Source organism: Dreissena polymorpha, chromosome 15 (assembly GCF_020536995.1).
Source record: "Dreissena polymorpha isolate Duluth1 chromosome 15, UMN_Dpol_1.0, whole genome shotgun sequence".
Classification (NCBI taxonomy): domain Eukaryota; kingdom Metazoa; phylum Mollusca; class Bivalvia; order Myida; family Dreissenidae; genus Dreissena; species Dreissena polymorpha.
The window spans coordinates 52433324-52459909 of NC_068369.1; the positions used below are offsets into that span (position 1 = coordinate 52433324).

The 26586-nt window shown below is 36.7% G+C and overlaps 1 protein-coding gene across 2 annotated transcripts in view; it reads left to right on the plus strand.

The window, feature by feature from the left end:
* The window catches only part of LOC127860963 (sodium/potassium-transporting ATPase subunit alpha-like), a 26778-nt gene extending 577 nt beyond the window's left edge, over positions 1-26201 (plus strand). For both annotated transcript variants that reach the window (XM_052399295.1, XM_052399294.1), the window contains 19 exons: positions 3612-3785; positions 6178-6381; positions 6763-6876; positions 7637-7771; positions 8183-8300; positions 8755-9023; positions 11219-11417; positions 12875-12986; positions 13770-13902; positions 14837-15029; positions 17348-17523; positions 18148-18284; positions 18902-19119; positions 19668-20019; positions 20486-20660; positions 21644-21774; positions 22271-22372; positions 23561-23698; positions 24310-26201. In XM_052399295.1, the coding sequence (XP_052255255.1) occupies positions 3612-3785; positions 6178-6381; positions 6763-6876; positions 7637-7771; positions 8183-8300; positions 8755-9023; positions 11219-11417; positions 12875-12986; positions 13770-13902; positions 14837-15029; positions 17348-17523; positions 18148-18284; positions 18902-19119; positions 19668-20019; positions 20486-20660; positions 21644-21774; positions 22271-22372; positions 23561-23681 (3063 nt within the window). In that variant the 3' untranslated portion in view covers positions 23682-23698; positions 24310-26201. The remainder of the gene's footprint in view (positions 1-3611; positions 3786-6177; positions 6382-6762; positions 6877-7636; positions 7772-8182; positions 8301-8754; positions 9024-11218; positions 11418-12874; positions 12987-13769; positions 13903-14836; positions 15030-17347; positions 17524-18147; positions 18285-18901; positions 19120-19667; positions 20020-20485; positions 20661-21643; positions 21775-22270; positions 22373-23560; positions 23699-24309) is intronic.
* The last annotated feature ends 385 nt before the right edge of the window (positions 26202-26586 follow it).

Below are 26586 nucleotides of genomic sequence, written 5' to 3' on the forward strand. Positions count from 1 at the left end.
CATCGCTTGTCCAAATTAAAATGGCTGCCGCTGACGATTATTTTGAAATAATTTTTGTTGGAAAAAATAGCTTTTATATGTTCTTCCTTCATTGGCATCTTTGATTTTGCTCTTAGTTATCATTCTTTCTTGACCGAACATTCGTCGAACGTTTAACGCTCGTGAACTGTTCGCAAATAGTTGGAAAAATTAAATGGAAGGCTACTGACATTGAAAATATGGAAGGTCGAATGCGTTGTGTATAACTTACACCAGTCAGCGGCGGTCGCGGTGTTGTTTTCATCTTCAAGGCATATACCTATTTAAAGAAAATTTTATTGGTTTGAGTTTGATACGCTCAAATACGTTTGATACGGCTGTGTATCCTCAATGTTGAAAACACTGGAACTCCAAAGCCTACAGGACAGACGAAAGACCAATCGACTCACCTTCCTGTACAAAGTTGTGGGGGGAAGGTGTCAGCCTTACCTTGTCATGACATACTAACACCAGCAAGAAATAAAAGAAACGTTAAACCTTTAATGACTATCAAGCTACAAACATTCTAGAAAACCAAGTGACAAATAATACAAAGTGCTTTAAAACTTTTGTGTGTGAAAATTCCCCCTCCTAAGGGCTGCGGACCCCTTCCCCCAAAGTAGTGTGAGGGCCCTGAATCCACAGTTGGACAAGTCTCTCTCCCGTTGCAACCTACGCCCTACAAGGCCCTGCAACGTATCGATTCAGATTCAGACGCTATGCCATGTCCGTTTCAACTCAGTTATTTGATTTTAATTAATTAACCCCAGATTTATTTGATTTAAACTTTTCCAAAAAGCAAGATAAGGAAGTTGATGACAGTTAAGTATAGTACTTTTAAACCCATGTAAAATTAGGACAGAATGTTAACTATTTTCGTGTTCACTGAGGTCGGATTTGCACTTCACTTTTCAGAATGTCAGTAGGTCATCACAAGATTCTGACTTCAGTTCACCAGGTTCCTTTATAGTCAGAAGACATTTAACATATTTTCTTAAATGAATGTAATGATTAACACTGTTTGAGTATCAAAGTCATAACCTAACACGCATACAGATCAGATGAATGCAGTAGAGCTTTGAACAAATAGGTAATCATTTTGAGAGCACATATAATTACCAGACTTTCTTTATTAAGAAGAAGTTATAGAAAAATAACAGTAGTGTCTTTTTGCACTATTCAATAAGTATTTTCACTGTTTACTTCCTTTACATTATATATGATACATGTATTAAACACTCCTTTAACAAGCATCAAAACATAAATTATGCTAGGTTGGTGCCAAGTCCTGTTATTAAGAATGCTAGCTCAGAAAGTTTGAACATCTGCTTCATTTTAAAATATTACTCATAAATTTTAGTAGCCGTTTGGAGATTTCAATAGCCATGGGTTATTTTGACTACTGGTAATGCTAACATAGTGTATGTAAAAGATGCCAAACCTTACACTCTGCTTTTCAACATGCATACTAAATAATTATTAATACCCACATGTGAACATTGTAAATGTGGTTTGGACTTAACAAAGCTGAACTTCTGCCTCCCTGTCTCTTCTCTGCACACTCATTGAAAATTAAAATATTTATGAAGTAATATGAATCATGTGTGTTACAATCTAGGGTTTCTGCTTTTGCTTTCAAAAATAAAAAAAGGCCATTTTTATGCCCCCTTTTGAAAGAAAGTGGGCATATAGTCTTTCCCTCTTTCCGTAACACTTTGCGTTTAGGTTTCGAAAAATGCTCATAACTTCTATGTCCCTTGAGATATAATCTTCATATTTGGTATGCATGTGTATACGGACAAGGCCTTTCCATACGCACAAAAGTTTTTACCCCTGTGACCTTGACCTTGAACTTAGGGTCCGCGTTTAGGTTTCAAAATCTGTGTTTAGGTTTTGAAAAATGCTCATAACTTCTATCAAGCGTTTATAGGGTCACCATAAGTCATCCTATGGTGACAGCTCTTGTTCTGAGTTGTCTAGGTAGTATTTAGGTAGCTGACAAAAGCAGCTCTGCCGACAGCTGAGCATCCAGTTTTTGGCAGTCACTTACCAGGTTAGATTAAGCCAGTGCAAACATGCCCCAAGGACATAGCTTGTTATCAGATCGCCAATTAGCCTATTTATTGTTGCTGACCACAGTGAAAACTGAAAGATAATCTATGCTGTCACAGCATCAGTTTCTGCTTGGTTGCACACAAACACTCTCAATTGAAATCTTAACACTATTGATTTTTATCTTTTGACCAGTAATCTTGTAATGATTTGTTTGCCAGGGGTATAATAATAAATATAAATATAACAAATGAAGTAGAATAAAAGATGAAGTTGCGACATGTGGTTTACTTTGTGTCATTCCAAAAAGAAGCCGACTGTTTAACCTTTGTAGAAATTGTCATATGATCCTTAATAGTTTACTCATGATAAATGAGCTTCACAATGGTGGTTTAGATTTTATCTGGTCATAACATATGATTTATTTGGAGCTATTTAATTTGAGCCATACAAATTGTTAAAACCACATATTTTGGTTACTAAATTAATTAAATATAGTACATGTATAAACCCATCTGCAACACTTGTCAGGTTTACTGTTTGTAATGAAAAAATTGTGTACACGTTACTTCAATACTTGTAAGGTCAAACTGGAGAAGCCTTTACCTTGTTAAATCTTTTAAGTTGAGCTTTTACATTTCCCGCCATGTTTTAAATACACATAAGTGCGCTGTTTGTAGATGTCAGACGTCACACTGTGACATTATATATTGCACAATTAATCCCTGTAATATAGGAATAAGCAGGGCTTACTCTGCCATTCGCCAAATTAGCCAATGGCTACAAATTGACCTATTTGGCTAAAGAAAATTCTATTTGGCTACAACTTTTTTCTTCATTAAAACCTTAAAATGGCCAAAAATAGAAGAATTTTGCAATAGCAAGGTGAATTTGGCTAGAGAAATTTTTGAGCCAGGGGAAGCCCTGATAAGTCTAAATATATGACCAGCAGGCTTAAACTGTTGAATATTTTGATATATAGAAGTGTTTATTGCACCTATACCTCCTAAAGTTTTATAACTGGTGTGATAAACATTAAATACCAATCTTCATGTCAACTTTGTTGGCTTATAAATATTATGTTAAATATTCACGTGACTGTTAAACGATCTGAATTTATAAACTTTTAATTTGACACACCTGCTGTCATTTTCAGAAACTTAATTTTGTCAAAAAAATCTTACTATTTAGGGAATGGGGTCATGTTACTTTGGCTTGGGAAAATTAGCATACAGGTAGTTTTGACTAATTTGGGAAAAATTATTAGTTTTGTTGTTGTTTTTTTCTTAAAAAAAATATGTAATAAAAATAATAAAGAACACATGTATGAGACTTTACGTGTTCAATATTATATTTAATAGTCTTAGAAGATTAACTAAAAGTTGAGATAAATGGATAAAAAATCTGTAATTTGGAGTTTCAATTTTCAATCCATTTGGCAAGCATATCCTTTTTATCGTTGGGAATGGGTCCCTTGGACGGCCCAAATTTGAACAAAAAAATTGTTGCTGCACATCTTTGTACGTTTTGCACATTTCAAGGGACCAAGACAGGACAGCTATCGGTATGCTGTCACGCCAGGAGATGAGGGGGGTGGCAAGAAGAAGGGGAAGAAGAAGAAGGACATGGATGAACTGAAACAGGAGCTTACCATGGACGAACACAAGATCCCAGTCACTGAGCTGTACAGTCGACTGAACACTGACCCCAACATGGTAAGTCACTGAGCTGTACAGTCGACTGAACACATACCTTAACATGGTTAGTCACTGAGATGTATCGTTGATTGAACAAAGACCCTTGCATGGTTAGTCAAAGATCAGACAGGCCTTTTCCTGGCGTATCTACGTGATAATCCAACCTGTTCCCATAGCAAAATGGTAAAAAAAGGGAATAATAAATCTCCTTTTGAGCGTCTTATTAGTGTTATATCTCAATTTTATTTCAATTACACCTAACAAAGTATATAACTATAATTTTTAAGACTGCCTATATAATTTTAATTATTATTTTAAGAGTTACATAAAATGTTTTTCTCAAATCAGAAGCATTCTAGAGCTCAAAAATTCTATTCTTGAATAAGCATTTTTCCCAAAATCTGGTAAAATCCTGTGCTTGGATTCCCAAAAATTTGTATTTGCTTGTTTAAGTTATGTAGATAGAGAATAATAGGTTGGTGACGTGGATGGAGAATGGTTATCTGGCAAGTCAGAGGAATTTATCGGGTGAGCCGAAGGCGAACCTGATAAGATCCTCCGACGAGCCAGATAACCATTCTCCATCCACATTACCAACCTATTATTTTATTTATCCTGTCACATTTTCAGCATTCGTTGAAATGTTTCTAAAATATCTAGTTTTCGAGTATTTTGTTTTTAAATATTTAATATGGGAAAACCCACGCGCGAGCAAAAACATTGTGATATCACGTCATGCAAAGCGCTTAAGCTAGCTTCCGTCTTGTTAAACAACACAAAAATCGAGTTAATCGTTATTAACTCAATACACAAAGACAAAATTATGCTCTTTAAATAATAATGTTTAAACAAACAGTACTTTACATCAACCCATGCGAAAGACAAAAAAAACTTACAGGACATGAGGTCCTAAAACTTTTTAAATTGCAGGACCTCACCAGATTTTACCGGACCTTGTTCTTCTTTAACCAAATACCAGAGAATACCTTTAATAGAGTTTATTTGTATCATTATTTCGTTCACAATGATTTACAATTTAAAAAAAATCATTAATTTGAAGCCATGGCCTGTCCTTTTTCCAAACCTCTTGAAATCCTCTTTCGTCACGTTCTTCTACTTCATAAGCCTTCCACCTCTTTTTATTTTCCTCTGCTCTTTGGTCAATACTCGCCTAGCTTTTTCTTTTTTTCGCCAGACATAGCCCCGTCAAAATAACCTAGCAATGAAAATGACAGTGACACACTTTACAGCAAGTTTTAGTGTTTAGTTAAAAAATAATAATCAGGCTCAGAAATTAATAGATTAAGACTTTACACAAATAAAAGGTATTGCAAAAGCGTAAAACAAATACAATATGAAACAAAATCACCTGATAAAAAATACACGTATTCGCAACCGGTTGAAGTGCTGATTTTCGCTTTCAATGTTGACATGGAACAGGCAAAGGTTGTATGGTTCCCCGCTTTCGCTTTACGATCATCACAAGGATTAAAACCAGTAAAATTCATTTCAACCAATCAAAAATTTGTTGTGTCACTTACGTCACAAAACAACGTGCAGTATTTGACAGGTTCAAAGAATAGCACTACGAGTTTGTTACGTCACAAGTAAAGATAGCAAGTTTGACTGGTTTGTAACAAATTTTTTATTTCATCGTCAAACCGTCTTTTAAAGTAGATTAATTCATACCAGTCAGTATTTTTTGACATATTCGAAGTTTCATTTTCATTTCCAACCAAAACGAAGTTTTACTTATTGTTGTTTTTTTTTCGGACACGAGGACCGCCAGTTTCGGGAAAGATAACGAACCTCAGCAAATTTTATCGGAAATGTCCGAGGTCCGACGTCTTTCGCATGGGTTGCTTTACATGTATTTGGTATTTTTTAAAAGAAAAAAGTATAGTTTATTAATAGACAGTAGTTAAGGCATGCGCATGCGCGGAGAGCAACTGACGGATATTCGAGGTCACGCGGTCAACTAACCTAATATCTTTTGGGATATTAGGTTACCTGGTTATTGGGCTGGTTTAAAGGCATGTGACAGGATTAAAATAAATATGGTACAAAATCTTCTGGAATGGCCTTGTGCAGGCGCGCTTTTTGTTGCATGCAGTTGGCGAAGTGCATTATTCCAAACCCTAAAAAAAAGTTATAAAATGTCATAAGAAAACATATCTGCAACCACGAAAACTGGGTTTAATTCATGTGCGTAAAGTGTCGTCCCAGATTAGCCTGTGCAGTCCGCACAGGCTAATCAGGGACGACACTTTCCGCTTTAATGGTATTTTTAGTTTCAAGGAAGTCACTCCTAACAGAAAATCAAGTTTAGGCAGAGAGTGTCGTCCCAGATTAGCCTGTGTGAACATGTATTATTCCCAGTTTTATCAGAACAAGACGCATTTTTTTGAAGGGTCTCACGCCGGAGTATGCACAACATGTTCTGCTTCGCGATGGGCCCAACGAGCTGACACCACCCAAAGCCACCCCGGAGTGGCTCAAGTTCTGCAAGCAGATGTTCGGTGGTTTCTCACTGTTGCTGTGGGTGGGAGCCATTTTGTGTTACATCGCTTACGCTATTCAGGCGTCCCAAATGGAAGATGTACCCGGCGACAACGTGAGTTCTAAACTTGAAAGATTATCTAGCCATTTCTTCTTCATACCACTTCTTTTTGCAATCTAGATTGTTGTATATGTTTAGACTGTTGCTCTGATCTTATATTTGAAGATTCTTCTTTCTGCATTCTAAGATTATGGTCATCGGAGGCTTTTGGTGGTGTGAATTTATAAAGCAGCTTATGTTTTTTGCAAGATTTTGTAAATCAATAAATAAGTATTTAAAGTGACAGATCTTGTGTATTTATGGGTACTGAATATTTTGTTTCTTGCTTAACACTCTGGATTTAAGCAAAGCTTGATTTTTTCTTGATGTTGAACTATTGATTTATAAGTAACAAAAAACCTTTGCTAGTGAATTATGAAAAAATCTTGTTTTCAGTTGTATCTGGGTATCGTGTTGACCGCTGTCGTCGTAGTCACTGGTTGCTTCTCCTACTACCAAGATTCTAAATCTTCAAGAATTATGGACTCCTTCAAGAACCTTGTGCCACAAGTAAGACGGATATTTTAATTGTACTTTTGACAATCCATAGCAAAATGACTCTGTCAAAGACTCAAATGTCAGTTTAGTTTAATATTAACTGGATCATTTCTCAAATTAGAGACAAAATAACTGTCAGTAACAAAATATTAATACTTATAAAATTCTGTGCTTTGATAAATATTTCACAAACAAAATACACATTCATATCTCTTCAGGAGAAGTTTGTGTTAGTTAAATTTTAGTATTTCTTTACAAAATTAAAACATGGACAAGACCAGAATTATACACTAGACCCAAGGTTCTTTACCTTTTAAATTCTACAGGACTTTTTTTACGCCCCCGAAGGAGGGCATAGTGATCGCACTGTCCGTTACACTTTGCGTTTAGGTTTCGAAAAATGCTCATAACTTCTATTTCGCTTCAGATGTAACCTTCATATTTGGTATGCATGTGTATATGTTTATATCTGCGTTAAGGTTTCGAAAAATGCTCATAACTTCTAGCGTTTATAGGAGGCATATGTCATCCTATGGTGACAGCTCTTGTTTGATACTCTATTAAAAGGAAATACCTGTTACAAGTTTATTAATATGCTTTCTCTTTATGCTGATGGATAAGCAATAATAATCATTATGCAATGACGATTTCCCGATTATGGAAATGATATCGGACCTCTGAAATTTTTATCAGAGAAGTCAGAGGTCTGATATCTTTTAGATGGCTTATACATAGTTTGCCATGGGTTATAATTGACCATTCATTTTTGCAGTACGCACTTGTTGTCCGAAATGGCATCAAGAAAGACATCCGTGCCAGTGAGCTAGTATTGGGTGACATTGTGGAAGTGAAGTTTGGGGACCGAGTGCCGGCCGACATCCGCGTGATCCAGGCTCAGGGCTTCAAGGTAGAATTAAGCCCCATTTATTCAGAACACAGCATTAAATACCAGTGATTGTTTTTACAACAAAATTACAGCCACTTCTCAGAACGCAGCGAGTGCCAGTGATTGTTTTTGCCCAAACTTACAGCCTCTTTCAGGCTGTTTCTCCCAACGGCAAAAATAACTTTTTCACCAAAAAAAAATCTTTTGCAAAAAAAGATACCAAACCATTGCGATAAATCCATTAATTGGTTTATTGTTAGATATTATCATAATAATTAAACAGCAATATAATTCTGTTTCAATAGGAATACTGTTTATATATTTATTTTACCGAGGTTTCATTTCTCCCAATTCATTGTCTATATTGGCTACTTTCACAATCCAAAAGGCGATGACTATAAAATATGAAGCAACACAATTCACTCACTCTAGGTGGACAACTCTTCTCTGACCGGAGAGTCTGAGCCACAGTCAAGGAGCGCTGAGTTCACACACGAGAACCCCCTGGAAACCAAGAACATTGCTTTCTTTTCCACCAATGCTGTCGAAGGTAAGTTCATGGAGACTTTTGCAGCAGCATTTTTTGGACAATGCTTTGAAAAAAAGTGTTGTGGTTTTAAACGAAGTTTATTAAAAGACCATGTAAATGTGCGGAAGTAAAAACATTTAGCAAAAAAAAAAAGAGTGTTCGCCAGCATTAATCAAGGGGAAAATAAGGAAAATATTTTGTTATATTTTAATTTGCATTCTTTATTTAAGGCTTTAATAGCTTCAGTATAAATTTGAACAGTTTTCAGAATTGAATATTTCGAGTGAAATTCAAATGTTAATTTCAATTTTTGTTGTAAGAGTTTTGTTTTGTGGATCTGGTTGTCCGAAATCAGTCAACAGAATTCTAGACGTCATCTTGATCACACCCCTCTGTAATAATGTTTAAATTCGGACTCATTTGAACTGCTCATGTCTTCGACTCCGGTCGAGCTGACCCCACACAATCATTCCAGGTACATGCCGCGGTGTGGTGGTCAAGACCGGAGACAACACCGTGATGGGCCGTATTGCTAACCTGGCCTCGGGTCTCGAGGTCGGCGAGACTCCCATCGCAAAGGAGATTGCTCACTTCATCCACATCATCACGTCCGTGGCAGTATTCCTTGGTGTAACGTTCTTCATCATCGCTTTCATCCTCGGCTACTTCTGGCTGGACGCAGTAATCTTCCTGATCGGTATCATCGTAGCGAACGTACCGGAGGGACTTCTGGCCACTGTGACTGTAAGTTTGGTTACGCCGAAAGAAAAGGCATTTCTCATACTTTCACTGAATAATCCCATCTTCTATGTGTACAAGTTCAACTTTTCGAATGTGAAAAGATCTTTTAAGCTGATATCAGACAAAAAACTAGGCTTAACGCATGCACTTTTTGTCCCAGATTAGCCAGTGCAATAGGCTATTCAGCAATGACACCAACAATTGTTACTAAAGCCTCTTGTAAAGGAAAATTATTTTAAACAGAAAGTGTCATCCTTTATTAGCCTGTGTTGACACTGCACAGGCACATGCATTTAGCCCAGTTTTCTCAGAAAGAGGCTCAAGTGATGCATAAATGTCCAAATGCTTGAGCACTGTTTTGCCAGAAAAAGTCTGAAGAGAATCTCTGTATTTTCAAATGCACAGGCAATAAGCATCGTTTTCTCAAAACAAGTGTCAAGAGAATCTCTGTATTTTTAAATGCACATGCAATAAGCATCATTTTCCCAGAACAAGCGTCAAGAGAATCTGGCTATTTTCAAATGTACATGCAATAAGCATAGTTTTCCCAGAACAAGTGTCAAGAGAATCTCTCTTTTTTCAAATGCACATGCTATAAGCACCGTTTTCCTAGAACAAGGCGTCAAGAGAATCTTTATTTTCAAATGCTCATGCAATAAGCACCGTTTTTCCAGAACAAGTGTCAAGAGAATTTCTGTATTTTCAAATGCACATGCAATAAGCATCGTTTTCCCAGAAAGGGCGTCAAGAGAATCTCTGTATTTTCAAACGCACAGGCAATAAGCATCGTTTTCCCAGAACAAGTGTCAAGAGAATCTTTCTATTTTCAAATGCACATGCAATAAGCACCGTTTTCCCAGAACAAGTGTCAAGAGAATCTCTCTATTTTCAAATGCACATGCAATAAGCACCGTTTTCCCAGAACAAGTGTCAAGAGAATCTCTCTTATTTTCAAATGCACATGCAATAAGCACCGTTTTCCCAGAACAAGTGTCAAGAGAATCTCTCTATTTTCAAATGCACATGCAATAAGCATCGTTTTCCCAGAACAAGCGTCAAGAGAATCTCTGTATTTTCAAATGCACATGCAATAAGCACCGTTTTCCCAGAACAAGTGTCAAGAGAATCTCTCTATTTTCAAATGCACATGCAATAAAACCGTTTTTCTCAGAACAAGCGTCAAGAGAATCTCTCTATTTTCAAATGCACATGCAATAAGCATCGTTTTCCCAGAACAAGTGTCAAGAGAATCTCTCTATTTTCAAATGCACATGCAATAAGCACCGTTTTCCCAGAACAAGCGTCAAGAGAATCTCTCTATTTTCAAATGCACATGCAATAAGCATTGTTTTCCCAGAACAAGTGTCAAGAGAATCTCTGTATTTTCAAATGCACATGCAATAAGGATCGTTTTCCCAGAACAAGTGTCAAGAGAATCTCTGTATTTTCAAATGCACATGCTATAAGCACCGTTTTCCCAGAACAAGTGTCAAGAGAATCTCTCTATTTTCAAATGCACATGCAATAAGCACCGTTTTCCCAGAACAAGTGTCAAGAGAATCTCTCTATTTTCAAATGCACATGCAATAAGCATCGTTTTCTCAGAACAAGTGTCAAGAGAATCTCTCTATTTTCAAATGCACATGCAATAAGCATCGTTTTCCCAGAACAAGTGTCAAGAGAATCTCTGTATTTTCAAATGCACATGCAATAAGCACAGTTTTCCCATAACAAGTCTAAAGAGAATCTCTATTTTCAAATGCACATGCAATAAGCACCGTTTTCCCAGAACAAGCGTCAAGAGAATCTCTGTATTTTCAAATGCACATGCAATAAGCATCGTTTTCCCAGAACAAGTGTTAAGAGAATCTCTCTTTTTTCAAATGCGCATGCAATAAGCACCGTTTTCCCAGAACAAGTGTCAAGAGAATCTCTCTATTTTCAAATGCACATGCAATAAGCACAGTTTTTCCAGAACAAGTGTCAAGAGAATCTCTCTATTTTCAAATGCACATGCAAAAAGCACCGTTTTCCCTGAACAAGTGTCAAGAGAATCTCTGTATTTTCAAATGCACATGCAATAAGCATCGTTTCCCAGAACAAGTGTCAAGAGAATCTCTGTATTTTTAAATGCACATGCAATAAGCACCGTTTTCCCAGAACAAGTGTTAAGGAATCTGTATTTCACCATTTTACAGGTGTGCTTGACCCTCACTGCCAAGAGAATGGCCAAGAAGAACTGTCTGGTGAAGAACCTGGAGGCCGTAGAGACCCTGGGATCCACGTCCACCATCTGTTCAGACAAGACCGGCACTCTCACCCAGAACCGCATGACCGTCGCACACATGTGGTTTGACGGGCGCATAGTCGAGGCGGACACCAGCGATGATCAGTCAAGTACGTCGATGTTTGTGTTGCTGTGTTTTTTTTTGTATTTTTTAATGATGACAAAAGATCTCTAAAGTGTTGTAGAGTGTCAGTTAAAAGTTTTTTCCACCATTTCGAAAAAGGGGTTGGAGCCCTTTTAATGGGAAAAAATAGCATAATTTTGACTAACATTCAATGATTGGGAAATTGATGTTGTTCTTTCGTAAGAAATGCTTAAGAATTGAGAATAAATGTGTGTTGAATATTATATCTGCTAAGGTTCACCTTGTGGCATCATTAGCTGGATAGGTAGATGAACTTTTCCAGGGTGGGGGGGGGGGGGGGCACTGGAATATTGCATTGAATGTTTATTTTGGTTTAAACACTATTAATCTGGTTTCTGCTTATAAGTCAGTGATATTTTAGATTTAACATGAAAGTCTCAGAGTGATAGTTCTATTCTTCTATTTTACATAAAGTTAAACCAGATACAGCGATTTTTTTTTTACCAAATTGGGGAAAGTACCTGTACCAGCCCAACTGGGAAAATTGTTCGTGAAATATTCTGAAAATGGGAAAATTACGTTGTGTCTTCTTCATATTGGGAAATTGGTGTATTTGAGTTTTTTTTCTCCCAAATACTTTAAAATTGATAACTGAATGTTGTCAAGTTGTCAATATTATATTTACTTAGGTTCAAGCCATTTAATAGAGCTGCATAGGGAAACTAACTAAATGTTGCATTTAATTTAAAAAAAATAAAAAAATAATTATTTTTTAGGCACTTTCAATTAGGAATATTTTTGACAGCAATTGGGAAAGTTGCAGTTTTTTCCTTATTGGGAAAGTGCTGTTTTCCAGTACTTAATAAATAAATCGCTCAGATACACAAGATTTATGCTTGAATAATTATGACTTGTGTGATTATGACTAATTATTACTCCATGTGTTGCAATATTTCGGTCATTCATTTTGCATTCAATAGTGATTGGTAAGTAAATAATTAAAATCATTCACAAATAATTTTTTTGTGTGCACTTTATATACTCTTGTTGCTTTAAATTTTATTTGGATTATCTGCATTCCTATATTTATTTTGACAGAAATCGAAAACCTTGTAGTTCTTATGTTTTGATTGCACCATATTTCATTTTTTGTCATTTAGCCTGCTTAAAAATATGTATTTTTTAAACTTACTGATAAACCAAAGATTGATTCCTGTGAAATGGGATTGTATTATATTCCTTTTATAAAATCCCCTAAGATTTTGTACATTATTTATTTTTTTGTCTGTAATATGTACATAACCAAATAACAGTTTTTTGTAACACAATGTTCAAAATTACATTCTTTGTAGAGGTCTTACCGGTCTACAAAGCATTAACATGGGTTTAAACTGATTTCTTTAACACTAAATTGATAAGTGCAATTCAAGATTTCATTCGATTTATCCGAGATCTAGCTGCATCGTTCATTTGACGTTTCAGACTCCACCTACAGCCGCTCAGACCCGTCATGGCTCGCCCTCTCAAGATGTGCCATGTTGTGCAATCGTGCAGAGTTCAAGGCCGACCAGGAAAATGTCCCAGTACTCAAGAGGTAAGCAAGTCAAACATTTGTATGCCCCCGAAATGTGGGCATATAGTGATCACATTTCTGTATGTCTGTCTGTCTGTCGGTAACACTTTGCGTTTTGGTTTCGAAATATGCTCATAACTTCTATGTCACTTCGGATGTAACCTTCATATTTGGTATGCATGTGTCTATGGACAAGGCCTTTCAATGCGCACATAAAATTTGAACCCTTTACCTTGAACTTAGGGTCCACGTTAAGGTTTCGAAATCTGCTTTTAAGTTTCGAAAAAGCGTTTTTCGGGGTTATATGTCATCCTATGACATCTCATGTTCACATTTGTTTACCTCTTCTTAACTTTGGAAAAGTGACCAAGATTAAACTTATCCTAGATTTGATCTGGATTACCGTTCTCGCATAGATTCATCAAGACTGAGAAATTAGTGTGCTCTCTTATTGATAACACACTGTTTGGGAAAAAAATTACCATGTGAGCTGGTTTTTAGATGCAAACTTTACATAATAAACTGATTGATATGTTAGTAAATGTATTCCGTAGGGAAAAATGCTCAGCAAGAAAATGCCATTAAGAGGGAAAAAAAATAACAGGAAAAAAGTTTGTAACGAATGATAATAGTAAAAATGACTAAATTTCAATTTTCTCCAATTTTCTCATCAAAATTAAGCAGTAACACGTAATTGTAATCACATTTAGTTACATTGGTAAGAACAAACATTCTTGAATATTTATGTTTGTTCGTATGGCTGTAAAATGTATGTTCTCAGAAATAACAACTTCTTTTTGCTAGGGAATGCAACGGTGACGCCTCGGAGTCAGCCCTCCTCAAGTGTGTTGAGCTTTCTATTGGTCGCGTGACAGAGTTCAGAAAGAGGAACAAGAAAATCTGTGAGATCCCGTTCAACTCGTCCAACAAATACCAGGTACGAGAAGCAATTGTGTGGGGTGATGTCATAATAGTTGTTTGAGTGGGAGATGATCTTTGGACATTTCATTTTACACCTTTAACCCTTTGCATGCTGGGAAATTTGTCGTCTGCTTAAATGTCGTCTGCTGAATTACTAAAATTAGCATTTTCTTCAATTTTTTTTCAAAGAATACTATCAGAGTAGCAAACAGTTTGGATCCAGATGAGACGCCACGTCCATCTGGATCCAAACTGTTTGCAAAGGCCTTCAAAATTCGGTTCCCGCACTGAAAGGGTTAAGATATAGTACTTTAAAATAATGCTTTGTTGTAAAATAAAAAGCAGACGGAAGTCATGATGTGTGGGTATAAATCACAAGTAAGATACATCAGCCATGGGTTATTTGACATGAAGTATGACTGACTGTAAGAATTATTTTGATTGTGACGCGTCTTTATAAGGTCTCGTAAAGTGTACTTACTTTTTCTTACGCATCTCCCCTCATTATTGCCAGCAAAGGCTTTTCCATCGATTTATATGTACTCTTTTTCATTTAGCCTGTACTGTCTGATACATGAATAACAACAAACGCTTTTAAGAGGTGACATGTTTTATCACTGTAACAGATACCCTAATATTGATTGACGTTGGGATACACCACATTACACCAACTTTAACACCAGTGCCCTATTCTTATCCCAGTAACTGTTGTCCTTTTATCATGGTAACCAGGGCTAACTTTGCCATGCGCCAAATTAGCCAATGGCTACAAAGTGACTTATTGGCTTAAGAAAATTCTATTTGGGTACAACGTTTTGTTCATTGAAACCTAAAAATAGCCAAAAATGGAAGAATTTTATTACCATAGCAAGGCGAATTTGGCTAATGAAATTTTTGATCCAGGGGAAGCCTTAGAAACGATTGTCTAACAAGAAAAACCTCTATCCCAGGTATCGATCCATGAGACCGAGGATCCCAATGACCCACGCAGCCTGATGGTGATGAAGGGCGCCCCTGAGAGAATTCTGGAACGCTGCTCCAGCTACATCAAGGACGGTAATGAGTACCCCGTTGACGACAAGTTCTCCACCGCCTTCAACATTGCCTACATGGAGCTGGGAGGGCTAGGTGAACGAGTGCTCGGTAAGAAGATACGATTTTTCCTAAAGGTTTCTGGAACCATCAGCCTTTTTAGCTCACCTGAGCACAACTCCACAACAATGGAGCACAGAACATAAAAGAACATAACATAAAACATCCAAAGAACCATTCATTTATTCAATCTTTAGAATACAATACAAATCTCTTATTAATTTCATCCTCATCCAAGTAAGCTTCCTCGTCATCTGAGCCAGCCTCTTTCGGATCCTGAAATAAGAAGAAATTAATTTCACACACGGATTTCAATCAAATCACAATGGTAAATATATACATAAAGTTTAGGTAAAAAATTAGCAGAAAGTTATCCTATATATCCATGTGAAAGAGAGAGCAAACCTGAACCACCCGAAAATATATAAGACATTAAGTGCCAGTTTATTCTTGAAAAAGCCAGTTGACAAATGCGTCAATCACAGTTACCTCAGATTCGCATTCCTCAACGACGTACTTGAATGACAACTGTTCAGCCATTACTCTCTGTGTCCCGAACGCAACGCAAAACATTTATTTTACATAATAGTAATCCGGAAATAACAAAACCATGCGCTTTATGCGCAGTAATCCAATTATCAGCTGATTGCCCAGCATGTGTGCGCAGTGTGTTAAAACATAAGCGGCTGTTGATTTAAGGGGCTCAAAACTTTGTTTACAAATATTGAAAATGAAAGTGGAACTCGTTTTCGGTTTAATGAACTGCACAAGCACGTCGGGCTTGTAATATTGGATTTCCTACAAGCCCGAAAGAAAAAATACTAGTTTTTTGCTGACGGACTAGTGCGAATTTCGACGACTGTGAGCTTTTGTGATCGCCTTTTGTCCGTCGTGCGCTGTCAGTCGTACGTTGTCCGTTGTGAGACGTCAACATTTGCCTTGTTCACTCTCTAGAGGCCACATTTATTGTCCAATCTTCATGAAATTTGGTCAGAAGATTGGTTTCAATGATATCTTGGATGAGTTCGAAAATGGTTACGTTCGCTTGAAAAACATGGCTGCCAAGGGGCAGGGCATTTTTCCTTATATGGCTATATATGGCTATGGTAAAATCTTGTTAACACTCTATAGAGGCCACATTTATTGTCTGATCTTAATGAAACTTGGTCAGAAGATTCATCCCAATAATATCTTGGACGAGTTCGAAAATGATGCCGTTTGGTTGAAAAACATGACTGCCAGGGGGCGGGGCATTTTTCCTTATATGGCTATAGTAAAACCTTGTTAACACTCTAGAGACCACATTTATTTTCTGATCTTCGTGAAACTTGGGTCAGAAGATTTGTCCCAATAATATCTTGTTATCTCAGGTGAGCGACTTTGGGCCTTTCAAGCCCTCTTGTTCTGTTTTTTAAGGAGTCAGTGTCTGGTCAGATTTTCAGCCAAAATTTGGCCTCATTTCCGATTTCGGAAGTATATATTTTTCCCCAATTACTGCCCATGATTCCAAATTTAATATATAAAAAATATAAAGTCAGTTACTCTCTCTTTGCAGCTATTTGAGTTCTACCTTGGAGAATACAATGTTAAAAACATTATTCTCAATTTTTATAGTATTTGCCAGCAAAAACATCTTAATTTGCCAATTTAAGTCATGATCCAGAAGGTTTTCTCAAAACCATGGGTCGTAGACCCATTGCCAATATCGGAAAAAAACACGAGATAAAAGCCCCGTGTGTCCAAGTAGAATTTAAATTATAACAGGTTCTGACATTATATTGCTCTTATGAAAGTTAAAAGAAGAGATGGCCTTTACTGACCTTACGATGGAGTCCAATATTGATCCTCAGTGATTTTTTTTGCTCAAAATTACAGCCGATTTTCGTCTGCTTCCCAATCGCAAAAATCCACGTTTTTCCCAAAAATCTGACCAAAATTTCCCCCAAAAAAAAATTCTCTCCCCCCCCCCCCCAATTTTTTTTTTTTTTTTAAGAAAGAAGTCTCTTATAACTTAATTATGATTTCTTAACTCTAGATCTCTACTTTATTTTTTAAACATCCTACTATATATAACTTTAATTTAGTCCTTTTTGTCCATAAATCATTCCTAAATTTGCCACTTTTATTGATTTAAAAAATTCCAATTTGACCAGACTCCTTTTCTAGAAACCCCCCTGAACATGCACTTAAAACAATATCAATTCTGTTACTTATAATCCTATTTATAATGCTTACATTTTCCCAATTTCATGGTTTATCGCGCTATTTTTCCCAATTTCATGGTTTATCGCGCTAATTTTCCCAATTCAAATGGCACAGGCTGTAACAAATGAAAGCCAAACAAAATCACTGATCCTTCTTCTTTCCAGGATTTTGCGACTTTGTCCTTCCCAGTGATGAGTACCCACCAGGCTACAAGTACGACTCCGAGGATCCCAACTTCCCCCTGACCGGTCTGCGCTTCGTTGGCCTGATGTCCATGATTGATCCCCCGAGAGCTGCAGTGCCAGATGCCGTAGGAAAATGCAGATCTGCTGGTATTAAGGTACTCGGTGTTTCACAATGTTTGCCATTCTGGGAATGGGGCCTGGCCCTTTGAATTGGGGAAAGTTGTGTGGTTTTTAATTAAATTGGGAAGTAAAATTGCAAAAAAAAATACTTTAAAACTCTATTTACCAAAGTTGGGATAACAGTGTTTTCAATAATATGTTTGCAAAGGTTCAGCTATTGTGATGAATAGGGAAATAAACTTATTTGAAATATTTGTTGTATTTAGTGTACATATTTTATTTGGGAAAAACTTCAAGTTGTCATTTTAGGCTATCCCTTATTTTGAACAACACGAACACACACTGATGGTACATAACTTTGTGTTGTTTCACACATGGATGATTGTGAGGCTTATAATGGCCCTTATACCAGCTGTTGTTCTTGTAGTGTTTCAATAAGGGATAATATATGCAAACAGCATCATTTGATTTCCCTTGATAAAAGCAAGTGTGGTCCCTGATTAGCCTGTGTTGCCCTGATTAGCCTGTGTGATCAGCACCAGCAAATCAGGGACGACACTCAAAACACACACAAATTTACCCCCATTTTGCCCAGCGGGTTGTTCATATCTTTCTGCAACAAGTCTGTAAGTCGCAGCTTTCTCCCATGTGGTATACAGGTTATCATGGTCACTGGTGATCATCCAATCACGGCCAAGGCAATTGCAAAGGGTGTCGGCATCATCTCAGAGGGTAGCCTGACCATCGAGGACATTGCAGAGCAGAGGGGTATCCCAGTGGAGGAGGTGGATCCACAGTAAGTGACAACTCTTAGTTTGCATGGGAACTTTAATTTACCTGGAGCAACTGGTATAAATGTGGATAACTCATATCCAGTGAAAAAAAATTGTTTATCTTATTGTAAGGATATCTTGTTGGGTTAGGGAAATTGTATAAAAAAATATCCGAACAGGTGCAGGTTTTGGTTAAGTTTTGTATACGATTAAGCCGAAGTATTTGACTTAAGTTATCTTTATCCAAATAAGGTTATCATTCGGATTGGCTAAAGTTTAGTCATCCATATTTATACAAATGGCTACTGTAGCCATTTTGTAGCTGGCTAAATAGTTAACCTTGGTTGGCATCGAACTGTGATATATATACGCTGACACGACAATCCCAGCTAAACTTCATTCTCGTTTAATTATAGTTATATACTTTGTTAGATGTTATTGAAAAAAAGAGACGCTTCTCTTGTTAAAAAAAAAAATCAAATAGCTTTTTCTTATTGCCAGTTTTGTTTTCTTTGCTTTTGGAATGGGTCTGGTAATCACACCCATAGATAAGCCAGGAAAGGGCCTGGAGTCAAATGAAAAATCTGTTTTATCAGATGTAGTATAGCTGGCCATTGAATGCTTTTTTCCTTTTGCGCAGTGAGGCCAAGGCATGTGTTGTTCACGGCTCAGACCTCCGCGACATGACGCCGTTCCAGATCGACGAGATTCTCAACAACCACAGTGAGATCGTGTTCGCCCGAACCTCGCCCCAGCAGAAACTGATCATCGTTGAGGGCTGCCAACGCCAGGGACAGATCGTAGCTGTGACTGGTGACGGTGTCAACGACTCCCCCGCCTTGAAGAAGGCTGATATTGGTAGGGTGTTGTTGTTGTTGTTTTGGGGGGGGGATTTCTTAGCTTATAAAATTGTTATTCTTGAATTTAGTTGTGTGGTTGTGTTGGTTTTTTCATTCCAAAAAGAGTTCGCAATTTAAATAGTAATTACAAAGTATTATTATTATTTAATGGAGGGGTGTGGTTTCTGCTTCTTTTTGGTATTTATGGATCTTTGGAGAAAATCAGCCTCTCATTGGGAAAATTTGGCTTCATGACTGAGTTTAAAAATATGTCTTGTGTATTAAATTAGAGACCTGAACGTTTATCAATATAAATTTTCCACTCGAAAGTGAGGGTATTGAAAAAACAAAACAAAGGGTATAAAACGGCGTAAAATGCCTGTCTCTGCATGGACATCGCCATCTTGACTATCAAGAAATTGCCCCCTCTGAGTCGTGGTCACACTCAAAGCACACACACAAAATCTTTAATGTACACCCAATTAAGCATGATGTTCAAACTTGTTCAAATACTTAATGTAAAAAAAAACATAAAAATATTGACTTCAGTATGTTTGTAATGTTCAGGTGTTGCCATGGGTATCGCCGGGTCAGACGTGAGCAAACAGGCTGCCGACATGATCCTGCTCGACGACAACTTCGCCTCTATCGTAACTGGCGTTGAAGAGGGTCGTCTCATCTTTGACAACTTGAAGAAGTCCATCGCCTACACCCTGACCTCGAACATTCCCGAGATTTCGCCGTTCTTGCTGTTCATCCTTCTCGACATTCCACTGCCGCTTGGAACCATCACGATTCTGTGTATCGATTTGGGAACCGACATGGTACCTGCTATCTCGCTCGCATACGAACAGGCAGAGACCGACATCATGAAGAGACAACCCCGCGACCCGCTCCATGATAAACTTGTCAATGAACGGTAGGTCTGACCATGAGGTTTATAGCTGCACCTTAGCTTACAGCTTTGGAGGAAAAAAAATCCATGCAAGTTCATGGAGTGAACCAGAGGACTCAAACAAAAAGAGCCAAAAAACACTTTCAAAATCTGGGGTCAGAAAGATTGAAGTTTGTGTGTTTTTTTGAAATTCATGCTGCTGCAGTGTTTTTTGTTTTGTTGTTTTTGGAATTTGATTGTGCAAATAATTAAGACTATTAAGGAAATGTGTGATGTGTGCTGTTTTTTTGCTTTAAAAATATTTTAAAATTGAGAGTAAGTATTTTCAATATTTTTTAAATATTCATCTTATAGAAGTGGGAAGGATAATGAACTAAATGTGTAAAGTTATTGTTTTAAAATAAATTGGAATGCAGATTGGATAAGGGTCTTATTTTGGCCCCTAATTCAACCAATAAAACACTGCTGACATAATGTAACTGCATTTCAGACTGATCAGCATGGCCTACGGACAGATTGGTATGATCCAAGCCTTGGCCGGTTTCTACGTGTACTTCGTGATTCTGGGAGAGAGTGGCTTCTGGATGCGCAAGCTGCTGGGTATCCGTGAGCAGTGGGACTCCAGAGGTGTCAATGATGTACAAGACTCGTACGGACAGGAATGGGTACGATTTACAGCAATGTGATTTCTCCTTCTTTCGGCTGATTTCCTATCTTTCAATGTCTAATTCATTTTACAAATAGTTACGTTTGCTGAATTTAATAGTTATTAACTTTGCTGGATATATGAATGAGTTTAGTTGAAGCCTGTTAGAGGGTAGGTGATTTTCTACCCCTGAGATGGTTCTTAAATCATACCCTTGCTTAAGACCTTAACCAAGACTAATATCTAGAATGTGGTAAGCTTTTGAAGAAGACGTAGTCAAATATTGAGAATACGGTTAAATTTTCAATAAGACATCGTCCAATATCTAGAATATTTCAATCTTAAGCTTGGTCCGCCAGTTAAAATAGTGTTCTGCACTTAAAGTTAGTGGAAAATTGGCTTGATTTCCTTGGGTGGACATGGTGGATTGGTTAAGAATTGTTTTCTTTAGCTATTCTTTGCTACCTTAGCTTTTTAAGTGGGAAAGTTGTCAGTTACTGGCATTTATATTTCTGCTGGTTAACAACTTTCCTAGAAAAAATAAGGAGCTTAACTGGCTTCATCAGTTTTATTATCATAAATACATACCTGCTATCCCTAGCTATACCTCTGCTGAAAATATTTGAGCTTTGCTCTGTGAAAAGGTTTTTAATGCATTGCGTAAAGTGTTGTCCCAGATTAGCCTGTGCAGTCCACACAGCTTATCAGGGACAACACTTTCTGTCTGAACTGGACTTTTGTGCAGAAGAGACTTTGTAAAAAAACAACATACAAGTGGAAAATGTCATCCCTGATTAGCCTGTGCACATTGCACAGGCTAATCTGGAATGACACTTTACACACATGCATTAAAATCAGCCTTTCTCAAAAGACAACAAATAAGAGTTCACATTTAACTGTTGTATATGGTTTTTACTTGTTCTGACCTGAATTTTGGTTGTCCTGGAAAATTGGACTTCCATTGCGAATATTGTGCCTTACTATTGTGTGTGTGTTTTGTAGACCTACGCCCAGAGGAAGCGGTTGGAGTACACCTGCCACACGGCTTTCTTTGTTTCCATCGTCGTTGTGCAGTGGACGGACTTGTTGATCTGCAAGACCCGTAAACTGTCCCTCTTCCAACAGGGAATGAAGTACGTAATGATGAACATGGCCACCAGTTTTTTTGGCTATAGTAATGTCTGCTTTAAACAGGATAAGCTTAAGTTATCTTTTTAATTTTTCATTTTTAGAGTGCTTTTACCATCTCATTCTTTAAATATATGGTACAAGACTGGCAACTTAAACTTCTGAAATGTATATACCTACATAGCTTTATATATATATATATATTTATATACAAAACGTGGAGCTTTGGGATTTAAAGGTTAACACTTACAGTCAGAAGCAAGGTGAAACCAGAATAAAACACTTTGAGAGGAACATGTAATCTGTTCAGATTTTGTGCTGTTTGCTGTTCATCAGTATCAAAGGGTTTGAAATAAGTGTTTTAAAAAAAAAAAGGAAATTATTCAGAAAGATCTTTAATTTGATTTTCTTAGGGACCACAGACTGTTCAAATTGCCTGAGTGGTAAAAGAGTTAACTTCACAGGTAACATCACAGGTAACAAGAACATTTTATGTTTCAGGAACCATCACCTGACATTTGGTCTGTTCTTCGAGACGGCCCTCGCTGCATTCCTAACATATTGCCCTGGACTTGAGAAGGGACTTCGCATGCAGAATCTCCGGTAAGAGCTGTTTGTAGGCCATTTACGTACAAATTGAATTGTAGGCCATATACATACAAATTGAATTCTATCAAGGATTGTTTGCACATGCATGTTGGCATGTGGTCCTTTCTTCTTGAAGTGTGTTTTCTCTTCAACACCAGCATTCCTAAAAAAATGGATCTCAACTGGATCTATATAACGTACCTCGTGTGAAAACCCGGGTTTTATGCATGCATATAAAATATCGTCCCAGATAAGCCTGTGCAGTTTGCACAGCACAGATGAACTGCACAGGCTAATCAGTATATCTGGTAGGCACATGCATTCGTTTTTATAAAGTATTTTATAAAGTTTCATTAAGTTTCCTTCTCATTAGTTTTTAGCTCACCTGATTGCTCAGGTGAGCTTTTGTGACCGGTCTTTGTCTGTTGTCTGTCCGTCCGTCCGTCCACATTTGTTCATAAACACTATACAGGCCACATTTATTGTCCAATCTTAATGAAACTTGGTCAGAAGCTTTTCCCAATGAAATCTCTGTCGAGTTCGAAACTGGTTCGTGCCGGGTCAAAAACTAGGTCACTAGGTCAAAAAAAAAGAAAAAAATTCAACTCTAGAAACACTTACACTCTAGAAGTCAAATTTTTTGCCTAATCATCAAGAAACTTGGTGAAAAGATTGGTTTTAAAACATAATTAATGCCATAATTATTGCCCTTAGATTGTCCAAATTTTCATTTTATTATACAAAATCCTTGTAAACACTCTATAGAATGTCACAATTTTGTTTCAGATTTTATGAATCTCTGTCATAATATTTATTTTTGTAAGCAAAGTTTGATGTTTGGTAAGGGGGGTCAACTCAAAATATAGGCCACCAGGTCAAATCTTACAAAAACAAAATCACTCCATATGCCAGTTTTGGTTCAATAATGATGAAACTTGACCAGGATGTTTGTCTGTACAATATCTAGGTCAAGTTTGACGTTTGGTAAAGATTAAATGAACTGACTCCTTTCAGGTGAGCGAACTAGGGCCATCTTGGCCCTCTTGTTTTATTTTGATCCTGTTGTGTGTTGATCAGGAAATAAAAACAGTTCACCAGCAGAATTGAAACCTTTACCTGGAAATGAAAAAAATATTTCAATTGTAATTTATGCTGTAAGAATTCCCTCCTGAATCTTTATAACCTTTTTTAATGTGATTTCAGATGGAATTGGTGGTTCCCAGCGTTCCCCTTCAGTTTGGCCATTCTTATCTATGACGAGGTCAGGAAGTTGATTCTTAGGAACCGGCCTGGTGGCTTTGTAGAAAGGGAAACATACTATTGATACATCGCGTGCGTTAGGTAAGGGCCAAGTCAGAAATTTGAGATTAAAGATAGATGGACACTTACTTTGTTTATGGGTTTGGCTGTCTTACAACGCGCATCAGTCCAACTGATTAATACCAATTACAAAGGTAACGAGCATTCTCAATTGGGAATATTTTAGGTCGAGATTGTTATGTTAGAAGTATTTTCATCTAGTCAATATTTAGGGTGAGAAGCTGTGAGATCTAGGAAACATTCTCATTAGCAAATATATTTTTTACAAGATTATGTAAAAGGCGTTCTGATTGGTCAATATTGACGGTTGAGACACTGATGTCAATTTGTGAATTTGATGCATTTATTTTTAAGAATACATCTTAATGTTTACATCTGTAGGAAATATTAAGATCAACGGTACATTGTTTTTACATATAACTGTTAAACCAATATTATTCATCGGAAAGTATATTCTTAGGTCTTCTTAAACAGAAAATCAAAAGCCAAAAGAATGTTCAGGGTGCAGACTCTTATATAATTACAAGACATTATAGAAAATCCACAAGTTTAATAATGTCAAACAAAATGCCATATTTTATGAATCCAAAAAATGACAACCAAAATCTACATTATTTTTTTTGTATTTTCAGTTTTCATGATGTACAAATGTCCAAGATGAAAGACCCCACTGAACCTCAGAATCAGAAACTTCATGGTGTATTTACAAACAGCCATGTTCCATTCTTAAGAAAAAACACGCTTAGCGTGCAAATGTCAAATAAGATGTACAATTTAGTATACATAATTTGTTTACGTTAAATTTAGATTTGTGTGCGAACTTTATATATATTTGTGAATTTTTAAACAAAACCTTTTTTTACTGACTGTTTGGTTGACTGTATAAACAGTTGATATTTGAGTGCAATGATTTTATAAACTGCAAGGCGAGGATTGTTCGAGTGCATTACACAGCTGACGTGGAAAATGGCTTCCAAACCGGGATAGAAGAAGTGGGAATGCTGTTTACAGCAAAGGAAAAGCATTTACGGCTTGAAAGTAGAGTGACTATGTTTATTTCTGTGAGTCCATATGTCCATAACTATCACCAACGGGTTTCGGTGAATGCAGTTGCAGTAACATCGGCAACTGGTGTACCATTTGCAATACCATCGGCAAATGTTGTGAGTCCATTATGTGGGTGTACTTATACCATCTTGTACACTTAATTTTCGTGTGCTTTTACCATCTTGCACACTTGTCCAGTGTACTTTTACCATCATGTACACATTGCGTAAACATTGTGCAATCTACTTTGAGAAAGTAAATGCTTGACCTAGTGAACTTTCAAGGCATTCCAACTGAAGAATAAACTATCTTGCAGCCATTTTTCAGACTAAGGAGAGTTCGTAACATATCGTATCTCCAATGGCCCATACACAGTTGAGATTTCAGTGAAGTTAGAAATCTCATCTATAATCTGGCAGACAAAATACGGAATACATTCCCGTGTGTTCACAGATTTGGGAGCATGGACCGTCCAAACCAGAATGGAAAAAGAATCTACGTGTGACCTCAAATGGATTTTTGTTCCTGTTATTAATGTATTGTTGTGACGGAACTTTGATAGTTGAATGCGAAATGCTCTGCGGATATTACAAAATAAGAAATTTTTATAAGGTTCTTTAAGAAATTTCTTTTTTTTTTTATCTGTTCTAAGAGATATGATCATGAATGAACGGAAGATTTGTTGGATTTGCTTAAATAATAATATGCCTTCGTTTTTTTGGTTGTTATGTAATATTTTTTACGATAGTGACATTTTATATGTTTTCATCGCTCAAATGATATCATCTTCTACACAGTATCGTTGACATGTTTATTTATCACGAAATTAGATCTGTGGTTACTGGTAGCAAATTAATTGTTGTTCATACATTGTTAATACAAATATTATTACAGTAGAACAGAACATAAACTTGTTTGCCCTATGTTAATTTGTTATTCTAGATTTTATTGTACTTTTATTTACAAAATTTTTAAAGCCCCAACACAGGAAAAGTGATGATGCATCTCCTAATATTTTGTTTAGTCGACAATGCTGCTAATTTACCTCATGCACTCATGTGATGGGGTCCACTATTGTCCAAATCTTTACATTCCAGAAAATGTCATGAAGTTAAACCAACTTTGCTTATATTTCTTTAGTACATTTAAGGTAATCCCCCATATAAAATGCATGCTTTATTTGACATCAGTCATCAGGAATGATGATTTTGATATCCTGAACAAAACTTTACCTGTTCACAAATGTTTCGATCATCAGTTATTGTTTCCCATAATTATTTAAACTATTCTTGTGCAATCGGACACTTAAATTATCTGTCGATGTCGTTGTGCTTTAGTAACAAGTATTTTGAGGTAACACATTTCCGAACCATTGCTGTAACATCCGATCACTTTTTGTCCAAAATAAGTGGTTTTGCTGTATTTTAAAAATTTTGTATTGGTACCACACTTGTAAAATAATAAAAATAGACCTATACTTGTGTGTGTTTTTTTGTTTTAAACTTATAAATGATTCTCGCTCTAGAAAAACGGGCTTTAATGCATGTTAAGGAAGTGTCATCTCCGATACGCATGTGCACTCCGCACTGCTAATCCGAGACTTCACTTTCTGCTTTTATGGTATATCTCATTTAAAGAAAGTATCTTCTTAAAGAAAACCAGTTAAGTCCCTAGTTTGCATGTGCGAAACTTATCGCAAATTAAGTCCCGTTTTCTTATTGCGAGGCTCGGATTATTTAATAAAGACGCTCAGATTATATTGAAAAACTAACTTTACTTTTTAGCTGTCCTGTACATTGTTGCATTTGATATTTATGCCCCCCTTCGAAGAAGAGGGGGTATATTGCTTTGCTCATGTCTGT